This window comes from Perca flavescens, chromosome 2 (genome assembly GCF_004354835.1).
Source record: "Perca flavescens isolate YP-PL-M2 chromosome 2, PFLA_1.0, whole genome shotgun sequence".
In the NCBI taxonomy this organism is placed as follows: Eukaryota; Metazoa; Chordata; class Actinopteri; order Perciformes; family Percidae; genus Perca; species Perca flavescens.
In genome coordinates, this window is record NC_041332.1 from 21980060 (window position 1) to 22001850 (window position 21791).

The 21791-nt window shown below is 36.4% G+C and overlaps 2 protein-coding genes across 2 annotated transcripts; both read left to right on the forward strand.

The window, feature by feature from the left end:
• LOC114546936 (retinal cone rhodopsin-sensitive cGMP 3',5'-cyclic phosphodiesterase subunit gamma) lies at positions 1 to 1484 on the forward strand. Its single transcript, XM_028566117.1, has 3 exons — positions 1 to 55; positions 1104 to 1225; positions 1367 to 1484. The coding sequence occupies exons 2-3, from the start codon at positions 1116 to 1118 to the stop codon at positions 1482 to 1484; spliced, it is 228 nt and encodes a 75-aa protein (XP_028421918.1). The 5' UTR covers positions 1 to 55; positions 1104 to 1115.
• Positions 1485 to 7964: 6480 nt separating this feature from the next.
• On the forward strand, positions 7965 to 13268 carry erp27 (endoplasmic reticulum protein 27). Its single transcript, XM_028590132.1, has 7 exons — positions 7965 to 8022; positions 8986 to 9071; positions 9998 to 10135; positions 10236 to 10352; positions 11278 to 11403; positions 11520 to 11717; positions 13227 to 13268. Exons 1-7 carry the CDS (start codon positions 7965 to 7967, stop codon positions 13266 to 13268), a joined length of 765 nt encoding a protein of 254 aa, XP_028445933.1.
• The last annotated feature ends 8523 nt before the right edge of the window (positions 13269 to 21791 follow it).

The following is a 21791-nucleotide window of genomic DNA, read 5'->3' on the forward strand; positions in this document are numbered from 1 at the left end:
CAAGACAAGCTCATCACACAGCATCAGAAAATACACTTGGAGACTTCAACAAAAGGTAAGATGAAACTGCAATTTTATTAGCTCTGGTACAGTGAGGCTTTTACTGCTTTGATAACACGTAATGCTTCAGAAAAAAAGAAAGACAGACATATTGATGGCTTTATAGTCTTTGTCTTGAGTATCATGAGGAGCTGAAATGAGATCTGAGATTCTTACTGAGAAGACTTCATACGGAGTAGTTATTTGTGCTGTCCTTCTTGTAGGCCCGGTTCTTTATAATGTCCTCTTTTTACTTGATAGATTTGGATGAACCCAGAGGAATTTTGAACAGTGGTGGTACTTTGTTTTTATTATCAATGCCTGAGGCATCAATACTTTGGTGTTATGTCTGGACATGGATAAGCTTTTGATTTCTGATTTTACTGTGATGACACCTCTACAAAGGGGAGAATATTAGTTGATGGGAGCAGAGGAATCTGCGGTGCAAGACACGCTTATGTGTATAGCACCTTTCAACAGCAAGGCCATTCAAAGTTTAGGTTTATTTGCACAATTTAAAATGAACAGAGTGACAAAGATAACAAACAAATATAACGCAGGGAGAGGCAAAAAACCCAGTGGGCTTATTTGAAGCCTCCACCTTGATACTTTTAAAATGTCATTACATTGTATCGAACAAAAACAGAGACAATAATAAGACAACATAAAATTGATGCAAAATAAAATAAAAATACATACAAAAAAATTTGGGAATAACGGTATTAAATTAAAAACAAGATCAACACGTGTGTGTACATGTGTGCGCACGTGCAACGGTGTATAGGCTATTAATTTATCTGTATGAGCGAAAGTAATGATACATGATACAAAGTGCTGTACATTAAACTCAAAAAGGCATTAAGAAAAGATATAAAACCCAAACCCAAGGCAACCTAAAAAAGATGTAAAATGTAAATAGGATTTCATAAAGGAAAAGAAATTGAATAAAAGTGATGGTGCAGTGTGAGATATTTAATTGAATACAAAGCAGTGGCAAACAGGAAAGTTTAAAAGAACTAAGAGTTGCATGGATCTCATAGACGTTGTTCTTTTTTCTTTGTCAGTATCCAATTAAAATGGCAGACACAGCCGTTGCACTTCCCGCCGACAAGAAGGCCCCTCCCAGATTCAAGCAGAGGGCCGCTCGTACCTTCAAGAGCAAGGCACCTAAACCCGGCCAGAAGGGGTGAGATGGATTTAAGATCACACACAACAAAAAACCACATCTTTTCTTTATTTGCCATTTTAGGCCTACTTTAAAACAAAAAACAACAACTTGGATCTCTTACTTTGTACTCATCAGATCTTTTTTGTCTTATGCACTCAGATTTGGAGACGATATCCCCGGCATGGAAGGTCTTGGCACAGACATCACAGTGGTTTGCCCATGGGAAGCCTTCGGGGACATGGAGCTCTGTGACCTGGCGAAATATGGAATTGTTTAGCCCTCTTCCCTACCATCCGTTGTTCCTCATGTATCCCAACTGTTTACTGAACAGCTGAAAAGAGATAGCAGCTTTTAATTAAAGGTTTTGATCTGGAAAAAAGGAAATCCAGTACTCTAGCTTGTCTCATGCACTTTATCTTCGACCAATTTTCCATCATCCTCGTAACGAGTGGTGTCAGCAGCCTGTACTTTCCACAGAGGAAAAAAAATAAATCAAATGGAGTATTTATTTTATATTATGAAGGAGGGTGCTCTTTTTCCACCTCTTCCCCTCAAAGCTGCTAATCCAACATGCACAGATGTCTATTTTGTGTCTTAGCTACATAAACATTTTATTTTTAAGAGAAAGTCTATGATTCACTTCACTCTTCAGTGAAAAGATCATGTATCTATTTTGTCAGTAGAGAGGAACAACTCCATAAACACAATAAAAGTTAATAGTTTGACCATCTGTCTTTGTGTTCTTCCTATTATTAACACCACATGCTACACTGATATTTAAAATGATGAACACATAAAAAAACAATAACAAAAAAAACAACTCCATAGGCCTACATGTTGTTTGGCCTCTTGTGTCTTTCACTGTTAGTTTTTTACAGTATAATTTTTTATAATGACTCACTTGGTGACACGGGTGTGGCCACCACCATTTTTTTTTAGCTGCCACACATATTATAGAAATATTATATAATAATTCATGAATAATTCACTCAAATTGTAAAAATAAATCTGGCTTCAAGGACAGAGAAGGTAAGGGACAATGGAAGAAGGTGACTGAAGCTGTTGTTGCTATGGCAACCAAAGCTGCTTATTCACAGCAAGTAAAAAGTCTATTGTTTTCCTCCACAAGTATGTTAAAGACAAAAATGTTTTTACCATGTGCCAATAAAGATCAAGTTATCAGCTATTACAGAAATCTGGCAGTTTGTAATAATGAAGACACAATTTAGCAAGAGATGATTTGTCTGTACAAATCCTAAGTGTACAAGTACTTGTACACTTAGTGTTATATAACATATGATATTATTGCATTAATTATTACTGATGCATTACAGTGTAAGTAGCATTTTTACTGTTGTATTTGGATGGGTAAAGATCAACTAGTTTATTTACGGTTGGGTAGTTTAAACTGTAACAATGCATCTTTTCATTCAATGATTATAGGTTTTATATTTAAAATCTTAATCTGCAGTGTAAACTATTATTCATAGCTGTCAAAAAAATGTAGCATAAAAGTATAAAGTATATAAAATATGTGTGTGTGTGTGTGTGTGTGTGTGTGTGTGTGTGTGTGTGTGTGTGTGTGTGTGTGTGTGTGTGTGTGTGTGTGTGGCCTCCAGATATCAATGCACATTTGTGTCACTGCACCAATTAACTGTTGGAGCGTCTAAACAGCAAGCAGACAAAGAGGCAGTGCCTCGTGCAATGTGGCATAAATAGGGCAAACATCAGTTCCAAACCTTTGGCCACTTTATGTGGGGACCTGACAGGGAGACGTGGGGTCTGTGGGTGAACACAGAGAAGGAAATGATTACAAGGTCTGTTATATGTGTGTGATTGCATGCAATTTTTGATGCATTTAAAAAAAGGCATTGACAAAATAAAAACCCACGTAAAACAAAAAAATAATTATTTTTAAAAATTGCCACTGCTAATGGATAAAAGAAAAACATAGATTAACATATACAAGACATTTGTAAGCTGCTTAAAGAGTGCAGTGTAAAATAATTAAGTTGTTCTTGAGCTAATTGTCTTGTAGTCTGTCAGAGCGCCTGCCAAACCAGATTATCAATCAGGGCCGACCAGAGCAGTCTGTCTTTTTTTTAAGATGCATGTTGTTCTCTGGTGAGCAGAGCTGCAACAGCTGCATCTGCTGGTTACTGAGAGAAAGAGGAGTCAGTTCACTGTGGTGGGTGTTAAGATGTTTTCAATTTTGTGTGACGTAGCCCATAATCATCATCATAATGTTGATTATCTGTACCCCCCTCTGAATCATAACGTTTGATGCCAAAACTCCTTTGTGGATTTGTAAATTAATGAATTAATTAATGTTTTGCTTATTTCAACAGCCAGAGATGGCTTTGGCAGAGAATAACAGAAAGACAATTTAAAGTAATATTGTGGTTAGGTTTGTTTATTTTAAAATGTAGCAACTACTGTATTTGGTACCCAGAGTAAAATTATCCTCTAGTGTCTATTTTTAGACTCTTGCTGTAGGATTAGACTCAGCAAAGTAACAGAAAGCCCATGCACAGTAATCATCTGGACTAAATCACACTGCGTACCTGATTTTGTGTACTAATTGTCTCTTATCAGCTCTACATTCAGTTCATGCCATTGGTTTTGTTTGTCCTGCCACTGCTAGGGGAGCTAATTTGTGTGTTGTAAAAAGGGAATCCAAAAGTTTACTTTTTACCAGTACAGCCAGGAATCCATGTTTGATCAACTTGAAATGTAAATTGTGATGAAACAGTTCTGAGAAACAATTTGCACAAGTGCACAACATGAGTGCATATGTACCACAGTGTAGTGTCATTTTACAGCTGACAATAAAGTAATAATAAATCTTTCCCAAAATGGCAAACAACTACATCCAGGAATCACCCACAAACTATGGCATGTGTGGTTAAAAATATGGTTCCTAAAGAGAGAGTTGATCTGAAAAGCCCATGAGTTTGTGATTGCAACATAAATACTGTGTGTCTAACATCACAAATATATTCCTTCTAAAATTCCAGCTGAAACCAGCTGCAACACAAGCAAAAAAAGGCTGAGGGTGTACAGAAAGCTCAGTGCAGAACCAACCTCTGCTGATGCCTTCAGTTACTGTCTGGTGGTTTACTATCCACTTTGTTGTTTGCTCTGCAACAAAGGTTTAACTCTTCAAGCTGACAGGCTGTGATAGGATTGGGGTCTGAAAACCACTGTGACCCTATCACAGAATATTGGATTCTAGAACTCTCCAGTTGTCTCTCCATCAGCTCCACGAATAGCTTTACAAATAGTATCTGTGCTTCATGTGGTTGACATTGGACGAGGGTGTGTGGCTGTGAGTCGAGATAGGGAAATCAACCTGCATGTCTCCTGCTGACTCGTCCTTCCTTCCAACTTTTACACTGATTAGTTGCAATTTCATTTTAGTTGTGGACAAATTACCTGGTAATTATTATTTAATACAGTATGAATCCCCCAACTGACACAGATTCTGTTTCTCCTACAGAGATCGAGGATTATACAGTGTCATATGGGTAATTAGAGTGTCAGAGGGCCTCCCTATCCTCTGTGGATACCATCAGGCAGCCTGTAAGCTGTTTCCATCCCACACATGAAATCCAAACTGCAAACACTCCCACACAGCTGACACATTTACCATGACCCACAAAGACATTTGGGATATTATTCTAGTTAATTTATATTTACTGTAGATCATTTTAGATTATAAAAATACTTACCTTTTTTGCTGTATTAAAAAGAAAAATGTTTTGGTCATATGGTTGTTTTTTTCTTCAGTCTTTTGTTGCAGTTACATTTTTCTTATTCTTATTATTATTATTGTAAACTGAAGTAATTATTTGAATAATCATCTTGTTTAATTTTTTAAAATGTGTTTCTTATTACTGCATATTTATAAATCTCCATGGCAAATGTTGATGTTTGCATGTGCACATTACATAAGTGAGACAGTGATGGTGTGAGGAGAAGCTCATCAGCAGTCTGAGGCCTAACAGGGTTAAAAGTTGTGTAAGTGATGATCGAAATCATGACAGCTTTAACCTGACCACAATCTAAATACCAGTAATCCAGGTTTACCTTGTTACATCATGATCTCACCCCTAAACTAAACTTAGGAGAAGCATCTGTTGGAGGACCTGTTGGGACACTCATGTTTTTATGAGTAGAAACACAGATTCTGCCCTAATGTCTATCCAGCAACCTCCTGCAAAGCTTATTTTTTATTCAATACAAATATAGTCTGAATTTCCACAACAAAATAAACAAGAAAGAAAATGAACCTGTTAGATGGTACGGTGTCCTGCACAGTGTTTGCAAACTTCAGAGCATTTTTTTTTTTACAATTATTTGCTCACAAAGTTACCCTGAAAAAGACAAAGTTTCACCACAATCCATTTAGAGAAAACACATCACTAAGTCTGTGTAACTAATCAGATGTTTCTGCCACTGTGTGTATTGTAATCATCAATTTTGCTTTGTTTATTTGCAGCACCAACTATATGACCAACTGGGCCTGTAATTTTAAACTAAACTGCATCTTCCGTGAAACTGTTAAACATTTCACACTTGTCCACAAAGAGTCAGAAATGGCCAAAGACAACATTTTTTAAATTCATTTCTGTCCTTCCTACTTTTTTTTCTATGTTTCCTCTTCATTGTTCTCCCAGTGTGCCTTTGTGTCAGGAATGCTATAAACACCAACTTTACTGCAGAGCAGTATGCAGCATGTGTCAGCGCTGTTATAAATTAAAGATGGTAAACTGTTGTCTTAAAGCAGCACAGTGAAAAAATAAATAAAGGAGACATCTATGCAGAGATACAGAAAACAAGAAACTATTTTGATTGGATAGAAAAGAGAAAACAGAAAAGGTTTACATGTTTACTTCACCTCTGTACAACATTCCAGCCTAAAGTCTCTATAAGGTTTTGTCATGATTTATACCTTATATCTCCAACGATACAGTATATCCCTTTCTTTACCTCACTGGGTAATGATTTAGATTACCGCCCGCCCACAACTTAAAGCTTGTGCTGTGACGCTAGAGAGACAGAATTGTGTTTGTAAGAAGCTTTATTTTCTTGGGTCCTCACCTGAGAAGAGTTGCAGTATCACTGCTACAGACGTCACCTGTATGTGCATTTCACACAAGTCATGGGCCTATGACGTTAGCAGTATTAGTGTTGCCCTTAAGCCCTATGTAAACATACATTACAAAAACCAGCCCTGAGAATAAGGCAAGACTTTTCACAGCTTGGAACAACACGTTTTTTTAAATCTCAGAAGACGATTGTTGGTGTTGTGATAAGTTATAAGTTATGAGTCTTTTTCATTATTGCTCTCATTAGTCTCCTTGCACTGAATACATTTGAACTTGTAGAAACAGCTAGGAGGCTATTTGTACAATCTGTTTCACAACCAGAATAACGTTTTTTATCTTTTATTTTTAGAATTATATGTAGTGTATTTGGATTTTATTGACACACACACAAAAAAAGTTTACAGGGTTCAGACCATTTTGTCCTATGGAGTTCACTGTATTTTGGTACATCCTGGTTTTTCTGCTCTGTGGTAAACCAAACTTTAACTTGCCAGCAATTTTTAGCAGATTCCTTTTCTGGGAATTCTTTTTTTTGAAAATCATCAGAGTAAAACATAAAACTTCATATAAATTATTCTTTTTGAGTTTAGTCCAATAATTCCCACAATGCTATTACAAATAATTCTGCATTTGAGAGGCTTTAAGATTTTTTCGACACATAAAACAACATTTCTGTGGTGGTTTGTGGGAGCTACTGAAGGCTTTTTCTTCTGTCTCTGTATGTAATATTTTTTGGCTTACAATTTTAGATTTTTAGTTGTTCTTCTGTTATTTGTTCTGGTATGGTTACATCATCGGTTTTAATCAATACTATTAGCTGTTAAGATGTTAGATTACAGAGCAAATGTGCACTCACTCTATTTCTGGTGAACAAATTAACTGTTATTGTAATGTCACATCTGACACCACTCATTTGTGGGACTGACATGATTTTATGGTAGTTTTATGTTGCACTTTTCATCAACTCAAAGAGGTTTTAGATTTATGTAATAACATGTAATAACCTATGCATAAAACAACATTTATATTCCAAAGTGTCTCCAAATACCAAACTCTAAACTCCATACATTTACTTCCCTGGGTGTCTGCATGGGGATGAATGGATTGGCTGGGAGTTGTGTCCCTCCTGTGGAGAATGTACCAAAATGCAGCCCAGTTGAACTCCTTCACTGGTCACACAGGCCTCCTCACTGGATATCTGCAGCCTGAGTATTAACCAGGCTGCTATGTCAGCAGAGGCTCACACCCACAACTGATGTATGTAACTCACTATAGCACAAGACATTTTCAAAGTTTTTAAGAAGATGCTACTAACGAGACACAGGAAGACGTGTGTGATATTTCACAAAAGCAAAAGTCAGGTTCAATCATTGTTGTCCCTCTCAACTTTAGATTGCCACCACACCACAGTGCAGAAACACACTCACACCTGTCCCCTGTCGCACAGTGACACGTAGTCCAACGTCCCAGCACTCCAACTTATCAAGAACACCTGGCTGGTTCTCATGAAGGCCTCCAATCACATCCCAGAAGAGTTGTGGTGGCTGTCAGAGACAGACCAGAGTTGACACGACTTCATACAGAGTCAAACAGCTACAACGTCTTGTGTGTATTCCTGCCTCTCTGTCAGTCGGATTATTTGAAACATGCTGATCACTCTGTTTTTCTCCCTTCTGGTGTCTACTGTCGTTGCCACAGAGAAAGGTAAATTGATTTTAGTATACTGTGTCATATTGGTTTTATTCTAGTTTTCTTTCTGCTTTCAATGCGGAAAATCAAACTTCCCTCAAAGTGTTGCACCTCTGCTAGTATAGTTTTAGACTCTATGTTTGGTTGGTCTATCACCACTTTCACTTGCCATTAAAGTTTGTACAATTATGACTATTACTAGTCCCCTGAGGATGAATCCTAATCATTTTGATTTCACCTCTAGTGCCACCATGAGGTTGACATTTAGATTTTTTTGTGAAATGTCTTGACAGCTGTTGGATAGATTGCCATGAAATACTGCGAAGGCTTTCATGGTCCCCAGAGGAGGAATCCTACTGACTTTGGTGATCATCTGACTAGATACGTTTTCACTTATCTAGCATACAATTGTGATATCAATAGTGCCCTGAGGATGAAGTTTTCACTTATTTAGTGAAGTATCTTAACATCTACGGTACTTGATGGATTGTCACAAAATATTGTCGAGATATTCATATTTCCCCTGACTTTTCCTTCAACGACACCCTGCGCTTCACATCATGGTGATTTTGAGTGAAAAGAATATTGGATAGATTTTAATGTAATTTGGTGCGAACAGGATATTATAATAACTTTGTTGATCATCATGTCAATATTGTCATTTGTTCAATACTTTTATTTATGATCAAATACCTGCAAAACTAATAAGACATAAAGCCTTGGCTGTACTTTGTGTATATTGTTAATTAGCTAATAAGATGAACATGGAAAACGTTATACCTGCTTAACTTCAGCATGTTAGTGATTTTCATTGTGAGGATTTTAGCATGCTGACGTTAGCATTCAGCCCACAACTGTGTCTAAGTACAGCGACACAGAGCTGCTAAAGTGGCTGTAGAATCTTATTGTTCAGACAACGTCTAGGACTGTAAGGTACAAAATATGTTTAATTGTGTATCTTGTGTCTTTCTTTCTCAGACAATGCCCTTCCCAGACTGACTGACACCAAAGCTGCTGAGGCCTTTATCGACTCTGCTGAAGTGGTGGTCATCGGATTCTTGGAGGTCAGACATGAAAATTGCATATTGAGAAAAAAAAAGTCTCAACCATGGGCTCAAATCAGATTTTAGACATCTTTTAAACAAGCCTACATGGGTCTACATTTTATGGCTTTGTTTATTATGCTAACATGCATGCGGCGAACCAGGCAGGATCAAACAAATTAGCTGAGAGTGAGACTGTGAGGGTTCCAAAAATACAGCATTTGTTTGCACCCTGGTGTTGGTGATGCTGCTGTCATGAATAAATCTGGAAGAAGAATATATTTCCTGTGGCCACACCTTTGGCAGCGCTGGTGCAGTGAATGCCATGGAGGCGAGCCCTTTGGCTAGACTCTGTGTGCGGGGGAAGATGGCGGGGCCACTTCACAGGAAATACATGAGTATCTGAAGACTTGCGGGATTGGCTTCATTGACCCTCTCGTAAACAAACGCAGGGATAAGGTTCACGAGAGGAGAATGGAAGAGAGAGCCCATGAGAATCAGGCATAGTTGGACTGTGATGCTGAAGGCAAAAAGAGACCAAAATATTGGTGCTGTGACTCACTGGGAATGAGCACATATTACAGGCTGCAAAATGATTAAATGAATTGCCAGAGCTCATGCAATACTGTCTCAGAAATACACATGATTCACCTTCCTTTGAGTCAGCCTCACCTCTCTCTTCTTAGTATATATTCTTTTGTTTCTCCATCTCTGACTTTCTCTCTCTGCTCCCTTCCCTTTTTTAAATTTACATTTTCTTTGAGGAAAAAGGATGGTAACAGGAGAGTTTCTGGTGTCTGCTATACCTAAACCTTCTAAAGAGGAAAAAATACATCCCAACTCTAAGATGTGTTATTGTATGCCTAAGACTGCATCCATGGGTAAAAAAGTGTGAGAAGAGAATGTACATGAAAAGATGAGATGTAACTCACTCTCTTTCCTCTCAGGGAGAGGAGAGTCTCGGCTATCAGGAACTCGTTGCAGCTGCAAAGCGAGTTGACTCAGTCCCGGTAGCCATCTGCACTGAGAAAGAGGTGTGGGCAGTCTACAGCCTCTCCTCAGACACCATCACCCTTTTCAGAAAGGTATTTTGCACCATTTGTCTACATGAGGCATCTTTTTCAACAATAAATGTGATGTGAGTTTTTGAATGATGTCGATATTGATGTGTGTGATGTGATCCAGGCAGATAATCACCAGGAGAACCTTGTCATTGCCGAAGCCAAGAAGTTAGAAGCTGAGGGTCTTGTAAACTTCATCACCATCAACGAGGTCCGATACATCACAGAATACAACCAAGTGGTAGGTCCAACTCATGTAGTCATCACTATCATGTATGAAATGTTTTAACAGCCTGCCTCTGTTTGTCAAACTGTTCTTTATTTATCCCCTAAAGCTTTACTTCTTCCATCTTAATAATATATTTTCAATGAAGACAAATGTAAAATTGAAAAATAAGAAAATGGGGCAACATAAAAAAGTTACACTTCTTATTTTGTAACATTCCCTGCTACCCACTCACTCACCACTCCATCATCATTGTCTCACCACAGTGGTGGAAGAAGTATTCAGATATTTATATGTTGATATATATTATTTACTTAAATAAAAGTTGCAGTACCAAACTTAAAAAATACTCACTAGTAAAAGTCCTGCATTCAGAAGTACTAGTAACAAAATGTACTTAAAATATCAAAGTTCTCAATAGGCAGCAGAGTGTCCTGTCAGTGTTATATTACCTATATCATATTTGCACATTATTATTCCTGATTCCAGCATTTTAATGTGTATTTTTAACTAGTTTATATACTGTAAAGAAGTTAATCCTTGACAATGTATGATTTCAAATAGTCCGATCTGAATAGTGACTGTCAGATAGTAGAGTAAAAAGTACAATATTTCTCTCTAAAATGTAGTTGAGTAGAAGTATAAAGTTGCATAAAATGGTAATACTAAGGTACAGTACAAGTACCTCAAAATTGTACTTTTAGTTTTTCTCCACCACTGGTATTAAGAGTATTCTAAGAATATGAACGTATCCAACATAAATGACAAGTTGATACAAGAACAATAGGCACACAAATGTCACTACAAAGAGTAAAAAAAAACACAACAAGCTCAGGTGAGAGGCTTCTGAAAAAGAAAACCATGGTTGGCCAGTGGGAACAGAGCTTCTTCCACCTTAACCAGTATTCTATAAGCTACGTGCTGTTTTCCCTCTCCTCAGACCGCAGTGGGCTTGTTTCATTCAGAGGTGAAGACACACCTCCTGCTCTTTGCCAACAGGGGGAGTAAAGAATACACTGAGCTCAGGGAGCGACTGGGAGCTATGGCCCCTGAGTTCACAGGCAAGGTGAGAATATTCATCTTACTTCACCTACAAAATAATAGTTTCAAATACGGCTGAGTTACCGGTTACTTAATATAAGCTATAATAAGCTAAATAAAGTCATAAAAACTGTGTTCCAGTTTTTGTTTGTGCTAATCAACGGAGCAGTGAAGTCCAACTCCCGGTCACTGGGCTACTTCGGCCTGAAGTCTAAGGACCTCCCTCGAGTTGGCATGTATGATGGTGACTCGGACATGAAGTGGCTCCTGCCAGAGGGAGAGATCTCTACTGAGAGGGTACGGGAGTTCTGCCAGTCCTTCCTACGAGGGGAACTGAAGGTGAGTTAAGGCTTACCTACAATTAGCCACTGCTGATGGTTAGATGTATTATAACCTGGTAGCTGCAACACCTGGTTAAGATTTAGATGTTGCTCATTGTGCTCAGAAGCCCTGTTTTCTTGTAACATGTAGACTGACTTTAAACAATTTAAACCAAAAAAAATGGGCAGCAGATTTTAGTGATTTAAAATCATAAGCACATTATATCAAACAGGAGTTTCATACTTTCACTCATCATGTTGGAAAAAAAAGTATCAGAAAGAAAAGTGACAGTGAGTTTGATGATAAATAAAACCTAGGTGGCCAATAGATTTAAATTCACGGTTGAAACAAATGAGATATAAATGAGATTGTGATGCACGATACAGTACAAGGCAGGTGACATATGCAAGAAAGGATCAAAACAGATAAGGAGAGAAAATTGTTCTTTAAAATACTCTGTTCAAGTTCCCTAATGACTTAAATCATCAACAATCAACCAAAATCACAAAAAACACAAACAATGTCAATCTTCAAGCTTCAGTTTTGTACATTTGACTCAATGACAGTATTGCAGCTTTCTACAGGATCATTGCTTGAGAAGTAATTACATTTTTTTTAATAATCCCTGGACCTTTACCTGACAAATATGGTTCATAAATTAGTCCTGCCCCGAAAAACACCCCCATAAGTAATTTGTTCAAGGCACAATTACGACTCTTATTTATGTTTTATAGTGGTGGGTCCCTCTTGTGGCCTCCCATAATTATTATGGGATCAAGGCAGGAAGTAAGGTGACAAAGTATAAAAGCCCAAATTTTGCATGAGGAGGTTGGGGTGTTGGATAGGTCAAACAAACACAGGACTTTCACCCAAGAGACTAGGGTTTGTGCCAGAAAATAAAAGTAAATGGTGAGGTTTTTTTTTTACTTTACGGAACAACGTCATGTCTGTGTCATGTGTGTAACATGTAAAGTAATTTAACAAATGTAATTTCAACCCAAACCAAGATCTTTTTCCAAAAAACTATAAAGCTTTGGTGCTTAAACCTAACCAAACTGCAACCGTTTTACAACATTACGACATCCACTGCGACCTTTATGTTCTCTGGTTTAGATATGAGGATGGAAAACGCTGCCACCTTGTATTCCCTGCCACTGCTAGGGGCGCTCATTTATGAAACACTCCTGTGGATCGTGTTAGAGGATAGGAATAAACGATAGGGGTGTGCAAAAAAATGGATTCACATTCATATCACAATTCAAGTAAATCTGTAAAATGTTATATTTATTCTTCTGAAACCAAATAACTTAAAATTCTTGACATATCAAACTAAAATTGAAGCAGAGCCAAAATAGATTGATGTTAATTACTAAAGGAAAGCATTTCGTTGAGCTTTCCTTTGAAGGGAATCCAATAGTAGACGTATTATGTCTGTGTCTGTTAAATGCTACATACTGTAAATACACTCTAGGTAAACTATATTACCTCTTTGCTGTATTTCACTTATTACACTTTTATGTTTTTCAGGAGGTGAAGCAGGCAGGAACAGAAACAAAAACAGAGCTCTAGGACTTTAAAACAAATGTAAATTAATTATTAAAATAAAAGACTAAATGGAAAAGGAGCTTCTGGTGTGAATTCTGTCTTCTGTGAAAGCCCTGCAATTTCTTTCTTCCAACTCAAAGGAAACTATGCAAAGTGAACAAGTGTCTGTGTGTGTCATGTGTTCTTACTTATTTACCCATGTGTGTTATGTTTTGTCTGTTTACGCGAGTGTGAGCTCGTCTGCGGTCTGGTTAGCAGACCACAGGTCACTGCATGGCCACAAGTCGCAGAGATCTGGTGGAGTTTGTTAGTCTGTCCACTCATGTTATTGTCAAGACCACAACACAGAGACCTCAGCGAGACTGACAGAGAGCAGACCTGGAAGATATGGACCAAGGCGGTAAAGTCTTCATATAATTAATCCTGGACAGAAAAGTGCATCAATAGAAGTGATAAAAATCATCTGTAGGCCTACATGATAAACTAGAAAATGCATTTCCTGCAGAAAATGCTTGTGAATGCTAAAAAGCTAAATTGCTGAAGCTAAACTGGATTGCTGGCATAATTGCATAAGAAGAAGGTGAAGTAGTGAGAATAGTTGGAAAAGTGGGAATGGTTTTAATTAGTATGAATTTCATTGAAATGTTGAATAATATCAATAATGTATAAACCAAAATGGAATATTTCAAGTTGTTTTTAAAAAGCTGTCTAAATTACACTAAATTGCTAGTTAAAATGTGTAAGAAGATGAAGTTGTAGGGAAATGTGGAAGAGTGGAAATGGTTCTAATTAATAAAAATGTCTTAAAAAGGCTGAATGATACCAATATGATATGAAAGTTTTTGTAAAAGGTGATGCTAAACTGAATTGCTGGCTTTAATTTGGATGAGGAAGTAACTGAAAGAGTAATGAATGACTTGGTAAAATGGGAAATGGGTGGGTCAAATGAGGAAATCTCAATCAGCTGTGTTTAATATTTTCAAAAACTACAAAAAGTAGAGAATTTATAAGTTGTATAAAACTCCTAATGAATGAAAGATGTGGAACATTTTTAGGCTTGAATTAAGTATGTATCCCTAAATAAGAATTGATTAAGCATGGAAAGCAGCTGAAGCAATATAAATAGCTAAAAAAAGGAATGGAGGATGCAAAATAAAGAGTAAGAAAGTACAGGGGTTCAAATGTTTTGCCCATCTGCAGCACAATTTATTTACAGCAAAAATGTACAGTACAGTACAGTAAAACATGTAAACATATGGATATGTAGAGAGTCCCCATTTTGGTATTACAAGTAGACAGCTCAAAGTACAGGTGTAAACACACTCAGAACACACATACACTGACACACATGCCAAAATGCCAAAAATAGTCATAGTATAGTATGTCGAAAAAAGTGATAAAAAAAGTCATAGTATAGTAATCCCAAAAATAGTCATAGTATAGTATGTTGTAAAAAGTGATAAAAACGTAATAGTGTAATATGTCGAAAAAAAGTTATAAAAAAGTCATAGTATAGTATGTCTCCCCTTTCATATCTGAGCTGTCCTATTAAATGAAGGCAGTGGGGCATTTAGCTCAATTGGTAAAGCAGGTGCACATATAGAGATGAATTCCTTGTGCAGAAGGTCCAAATCCAATCTGTGATGATTTTTCTACATGTCTTCCTCTTCTCTCTTCCCTTTCATGTCGAAAAAAGTCAGTATAGTAAGAAAAAACTTACTTGTACTTATAGTATGTTGAAAAAAGTCATAGTATAATAAATCAAAAAAACTGATAGTATAGAATTTAGAAAGAAATTATAAAAAAAAGTCATAGTATTGTATGACGAAAAAAGTGATAAAAAGTAATGGTGTAATTAGTCAAAAAAAAGTGATAAAAAAGTAATGTTAAAGTCATAGTATAGTATGTCCAAGAAAGTCTGGAAGAACATGCAAACTCCACATAAAAATGGCCTGGACTGGGTATCGACCATAAACCATAAAAAAGTCATACTATAGTATAGTTTCTCAAAAAAGTTATAGTATAGTATGTCGAAAGCAGTCATATTATAGTATGTCAAAAAAAGTGATAAAAAGTAATATTACAGTGTAACAAAAAAAGTGATAAAAAAAGTCATGGTATAGTAAGTCGAAAAAAGTAATAAAATAGTCATATTATAGTATGACGAAAACAGAGGCTCAGTCCTTGCCGCAGTGGCTGCCGGTTCACTTCCGACCTACTGCCATTTACTCCATGTCAGTCCCCCTCTCGCTTCCCTTTCATATTTAAGCTGTGCTATTGAATAAAGGCACTGACTCAGTTAGCTCAGTTGGTAGAGTAGGCACATGTATATATATATATATATATAGAGGTGTGACCCTCGAGGCACAAGGTCCAGGATTCAAGTCTGACTTGTGACGATTTCCTGCATGTCTTCCCCTTTCATATCTAAAAAAGGCATTGTATATTATGTCGAAAAGTCAGTATAATAAGTCGTTAAAGTAATTAAAAAATCATAGTGTAGTATGTTGAAAAAAGTAATTGTATAGTATTTCGAAAAAAAGTCATAAAAAAGTCATAGTATAGTGTGTTGAAAAAAGTGATAAAATGTTATAGCATAGTATGTCGAAAGAAGTTATTGTATAGTATGACATAAAAGTCATAGTATAGTATGTCAAAAAAAGTGATAAAAAAGTGATAGTATAGTATGTTGAAAAAAGTGATAAAAAGTCCCAGTATAGTATGTCAAAAAAGTGATAATATAGTATGTCGAAAAAAGTCATAGTATAGTATGTCTAAAAATGTGATAAAAAAGTCATAGTATAGTAAGCTCAAAAATAGTCATAGCATAGTATGTCGAAAAATGTTATTGTATAGTATGACATAAAAGTCATAGTATAGTATGTTGAAAAAAGAGATCAAATGGCATAGTATAGTATGTCGAAAAAAGTAATTCAAAAAGTCATAGTATAGTATGTCTAAAAAAGTAATAAAAAAGTCATAGTATAGTAAGCTCAAAAATAGTCATAGTATAGTATGTTGAAAAAAGTGATAAAAACTAATAGTGTAATATCTTTCATTTATGTTTATTATGTCAAAAAAGTCAGTATAGTAAATTATTAAAAAGTCTTGTATGTGTGTGTGTAGTATGTTGAAAAAAATCATAGTATAGTATTTTGAAAAAAGTGTTAAAAAGTCATAGTATAGTATTTCGGCAAAAGTGATAAAAAAGTCATAGTGTAATATGTCGGAAAAAGTGATGAAAGAAAGTCAATATATAGTATGTCAAAGAAAGTCTGGAAGAAGATGTAAACTCCATATGGCCCAGCCTGGACTGGGTATCAAAACTAGGTTACAGTGTGTACTGCCTACTCGTTGGTGTAGTTGAAACATTGCTAACCACTGAGCCATCATGCCGCAAAGTTAAGTACGTACAAAAAAAGAGATAAAAAAGTCACTATAGTATCTCAAAAAAGTTATAGTATAGTATGTTTAAAAAAATCATAATATAGTGATATCTGTAAAAGATATCAAAACGCTGAATTATTTTCTTATAGCTGGAGGTTTTGCGAGTAGTTTGTTCGAATGGCGTCTGTAGGGAGTATCATTTCAAAGTGGAAGCAGCCTGAAGAGGATTTGAAGATTGCTACATTAACTTTCAATGTAAAAAGAAAAAAGCTTAAAATGTAAGTATAAATGGTAGAAAAAAGTTGAATACAAGCACAAATGTCCTTAAAGAGCTTGATATTTGAATGGTTTTTGTAGCTGAAAGTATGCAGAAGTAGTAGGAGACCGAAAGTCATATTGAAGAATGGAATAACAATACTATGAATGTTCAACTATCATTGGGGCTCTTAATGTGGATAAAAAGTATTTAGCAATAAAAAAAGCTCTATAAAAAACAACAGATGGGCTGTAGACATCAAGAGTAAAAATGTTGGGCTTGTCCCAAAAATATTCTCTCAAGCAACAAGAAGGGAATGTCAAGGCCCAGACTGGGATTGGTGTAATTAGGGGTGTTGTATTGCCAAGTGGATGCATCCGGCGGAATTGGGAAAGCCTGGCAGGTGGACGTTTCTCAGAAACCAGATGGAAATATACAGTGTGTGTCGCCTGCCATCTGAGTTTGTTTACGGCTGCAGTCAAGACAGTCCACATAAGGCAGTGCTACATGAAGCTCTTTATACCATCAACCGGAAAACTGTAAGACAAAGCTCCATTATCAAATAGTTAGTCCCATAACAGCTGTGTTATATTCTTCACTGTTTCATGTTACTAGATAGTAACAATAGTAACAATGATAACCCAGACTCAACAGAATATTAACCGTTTATTAGCCCAACAGCATGTCTGTATAGCAGCATGGCTAACACCAACAACGGAAGCTAAAGTTATCCACAATCCATTAGGTGTATCTCAACTACGAATCTTGTAGCCCAAAATACACAGCAAGCTAATTTTAAATAATATTTTGAGCTCAAACCATAAACAATATGGTCACTAATTAGACCTACTGTTGCCTACTTAAAAAACACATTAATGTAAACTTGAGGCTTAGATTACATTTACTTGATGTTTACATTATGTAAATAAATGTGATGTACAATTGTGTTGTTCATTAACATTTTTTGTGTTAATTAATATATATTATATAATATGTACAATAGCTTAAAACATACTTCATTGTGGTAAAAAGCATATACAATAGAACAAACAACATGAGTGTTACAGTACAGGTAAAGTATGAGTAGGCCAACATTTAGGCCTATGTTAAAGGGGGATACAAATAGCATCATTGTTGGTTCTCAATAAGGCATTAATGAGTTATATAATGGAGACTCTCTAATTAATTAGGCTTCTTCTGACCTCTCTCTCTATCTAATCTCTTAAATGGGAAACGAAAACAGCCTAGATCTCTGATTCATGTTATTCTCAACAAATTTAAATGAATTTATTTATTTATCTTGAATTAGCTGGAAAATGCATGGTCACAAAAGCTGAAATTTTTTTAGGGATAAATGGTTCTTACAGGACAGTAATGCAACAAACATATGATGATCTTATAGAATATGAGATGCTTTGCTGTACATTAAACTACCCTGTAGTATATAAAGGAGTTAAATTTAGCACAACCGTAAACATCTATAGCAGTAAAATGCAACACACACATTAATGCATCAGTAATAATAATAATCCAGAAACATCACAATAGTAAAGCACTGACAGGGAACATTTGCACAATGAATACTTTTACTGTTCATACTTTGCTGATAATACTTACATACTTTTACTTAAGTAAGGTTTTGAATGCAGGATTTTAACTTGTAGTGGAGTTTTTTCACACTGTGATATTGAGTAAAGGATCTGAAAGCAAGCCTTCTTAATGACATGTCACGTGTGAAGCAATTCTACTTCTTCATCTCGTACTTGAACTACACAACACAAAGGTCTTTAAAACACAGTAAATCCTGGAGGTCTCTCTGTCTTATTGGTGTATACTGAGAAGTAACTTGGCTCTTACAGTTCCAAAGAAACCTTATAAATCACTGAATGCAAAAATATAAAGGACACTTTTAGGTCCAATGTCCCATAACTGCACTGTTCTGTACGTCCAAACATGAGGAACCATGGATGCTGCATTAGATGTCTCCCACCTTATCTGAGTTTTAATTTCTTTTTTTCACATATACAAAATCACACGTACATTTTTTTTTAATCATCCAGTTGTTGTATTACAGCATCTTTCCCTAAAGTCCCTGCCACCTTGCTGAGGTTTCACATACGCTTACCTACACCAGAAAATGTTCTCTCTAAGTAATGAGTATCCACATGCACGCTGAGGTAATGGTTTAAAAAGAAAAGTCTGAATGCACGCCTGTAACAGGTCATTTAAAGGTTGTTTGTAGCAAGTATATGATGCGTGTGTACTATTGCAAGTAGAGCAAAGCTGGAAGGGCCAAAAGAACAAAATTTACAATCAAGATCCTTTAACATTACATTTAACAGCCATAAACCATGTATAATCTGTGCTGTGTAGTACACTTTAGAAAATAAACCTGCTGTTAACACTCAGCCATCCTTAGCAGTGTGCTGTACTCTACATAAATAATATTTGTAAAATGTCAAAATTGTTACATTTTGTTTTGTTTGAAAATCACAAAAATTAAGGGAAACACTTGAAGGAACTTTTGGATACAGTTGAAGGGTAATTGGAAACCCTAAATAAATGGCTTGATACTAATACATTGTCATTAAATCTAAGTAAAACATAATTATTTTAATTTTAGGTATCCATTCAGGGGAATTATATATATATATATATATATATATATATATATATATATATAAAAAACAGGGTAAGGACAAATGTAAAATGTGTGACAGTTAAAGGGGTGAATGTATGGAATAGTTGTAACAATGAATTAAAAGAATGTAGTAATATGTGTAAATTTAAGAAAATCTTCAAAAACATTATATTTGAAAGATAAAAAAACATGTGACCAACACTGAGAAATTATGATATATATGATACAATTATGATCTGTTTTTGTTTTCTAACCCAAGTTTGAAATTGGGTGTGGTCCGAGCAAGGGGACCGGAAGTAGGGGGGGTAGGAAGTATTCAGGGAAGGGGCCGCCCACTTTACACCCTTTGCCCAATTTGGCGTTGCGGCTGGTGTATTCGTTTTGCAAGATAGTCTCTAGTGTTTATCTGCTTCTGATAAAACATTCTAATCAAATGTCAGGCTAAAAACATTTTATGTTAAAGATTTTTATGTTTAAAGACATTTAAAAACAGTTTCAGCCTCTCTCAGATCCTCAGGCAGGTTGTCAACGGCTCAGGGCATAAAAATGATATGTCTGGCTGCCCAGACAAATGAAGCTCAGCGTAAGTTCATTCGGGAAGACCCAACCTAATCAGCTGCATTGTCATCAACTGAATGCGGGCATACTCTTTCAGTTAAACCCACCAGATTTTGCCACAATCTCTGTGAGCTACCGTGCTGTTGCATTCAAACTTTAAATCTGTTCAACTCTTTGCTGCTGTCACTTGTCATTTCAGGCAAAATCGATGCAACCCTCATTCACCTCTCATTCTCATCATTCCCAGCACCCAGGGTTCCTCCATCAGAAGCCCTGGTTCACATCGCATCCATCTTCAGGCTTCCTTTATCCCTTCATCACCTCCACCAGTGTCTAGACTCCATCAAGGGGATATTCCAAACATCCACGGCCTCTATACCCCTTATAATTTAACATTGCGATGGAGTCTAATCGCCAAAGACTCTAACATATCAACCTATTATGCAGCATGTTCATTAAACTTATTTCATTCTTAAATGCAGTCTCTCCTGATTGAAATGTTTTCGTCCTGCACTTTGAAACAACTTCAAGACTTAAGACGGGCCTCAGTTAAAATAAATTTAAAATCAATACAAAAACCAAAGGAACCAAATGCATTGACTTTGAAACAGGTGTAATGTGTTCTCTCCTTTTGGCCCTTGTCAATAAACACAGTATTATATTTGACCTGTTAGGACAACACATCACCGAATATAAATAGAAAGAAGATGCTTATTACTAATATAAGTTGACTGTGTATCATGTGCACTTGTGCATCTAAGTGTCTAGTTCTGCTGGACAAACAGGAAATGTGTAAACCCAGAACAACAGCAAATTAAAGTGAGCATTACTCATTGTCTATATGAAGTGATTTCAAAGCCAAGATGCTACAGAAAAAAGCAGAAATGCACGCTGTGGCAATTGTTTTCTCCAACTGTGTCTCCCCCACGCACTGAAATGCATCCACAAAAATGGACACTGGACCAGACATTAAAATTACACAGCACGTGGGCCAAGACAAATGCCTGACACCAGGAATAACGCTAGACTATATGAAACACGAAGGACATCAAGGTCACCCTGCAGCAGCACTAAATATCTCACTACACTATATATATATACATGAAGTGATATGTGTGCATAAACTTCAGGTTATCTAGACAGTATTTAATGGGCAATATGGTTTAGGACCAAGCTGCAAACTCCAAATCCCATTATGTTTAACATAAACCACGGCTGAAGCCACACTTAAAGTGTATCCAACAAACAGAAAGCTGCATCCAAACCCGCATGCATAACTCAAGGGAGCTGCATATATTTAGCTGTATAGCTGCTGAAATACATCAAGCGAGACTGTGTATTGGGCCACTGGTTGGCGTTGGTAAGCCATGACCGTGCCTGGATCTGGCAAGGAGCTGGACCAGAGATGGATCTGTAAATAGTGACTGACTGCGGTTCTGGTGGGACTCAGCAACACTCTAATTAGGCTCTGTTGCATAATGAGGCTCACTGCTGTTCCGTGTCACTCGATTAGTAGCTTGTGGTCAGCTCAAGCTATAGTTTGGGGTTTGTGGGGGTGGGAGATCACATCTGGGGCAAAGAGTATAGCAACATAACAGCAACGGCAGAACTGGCAAACTTGATGTTAAAGAGGCAACCCTGAAATAGGTCTCCCTGATTAAAATTTTCAAATTCACATTTGAATGGTATTTTATAGAGATTAGTA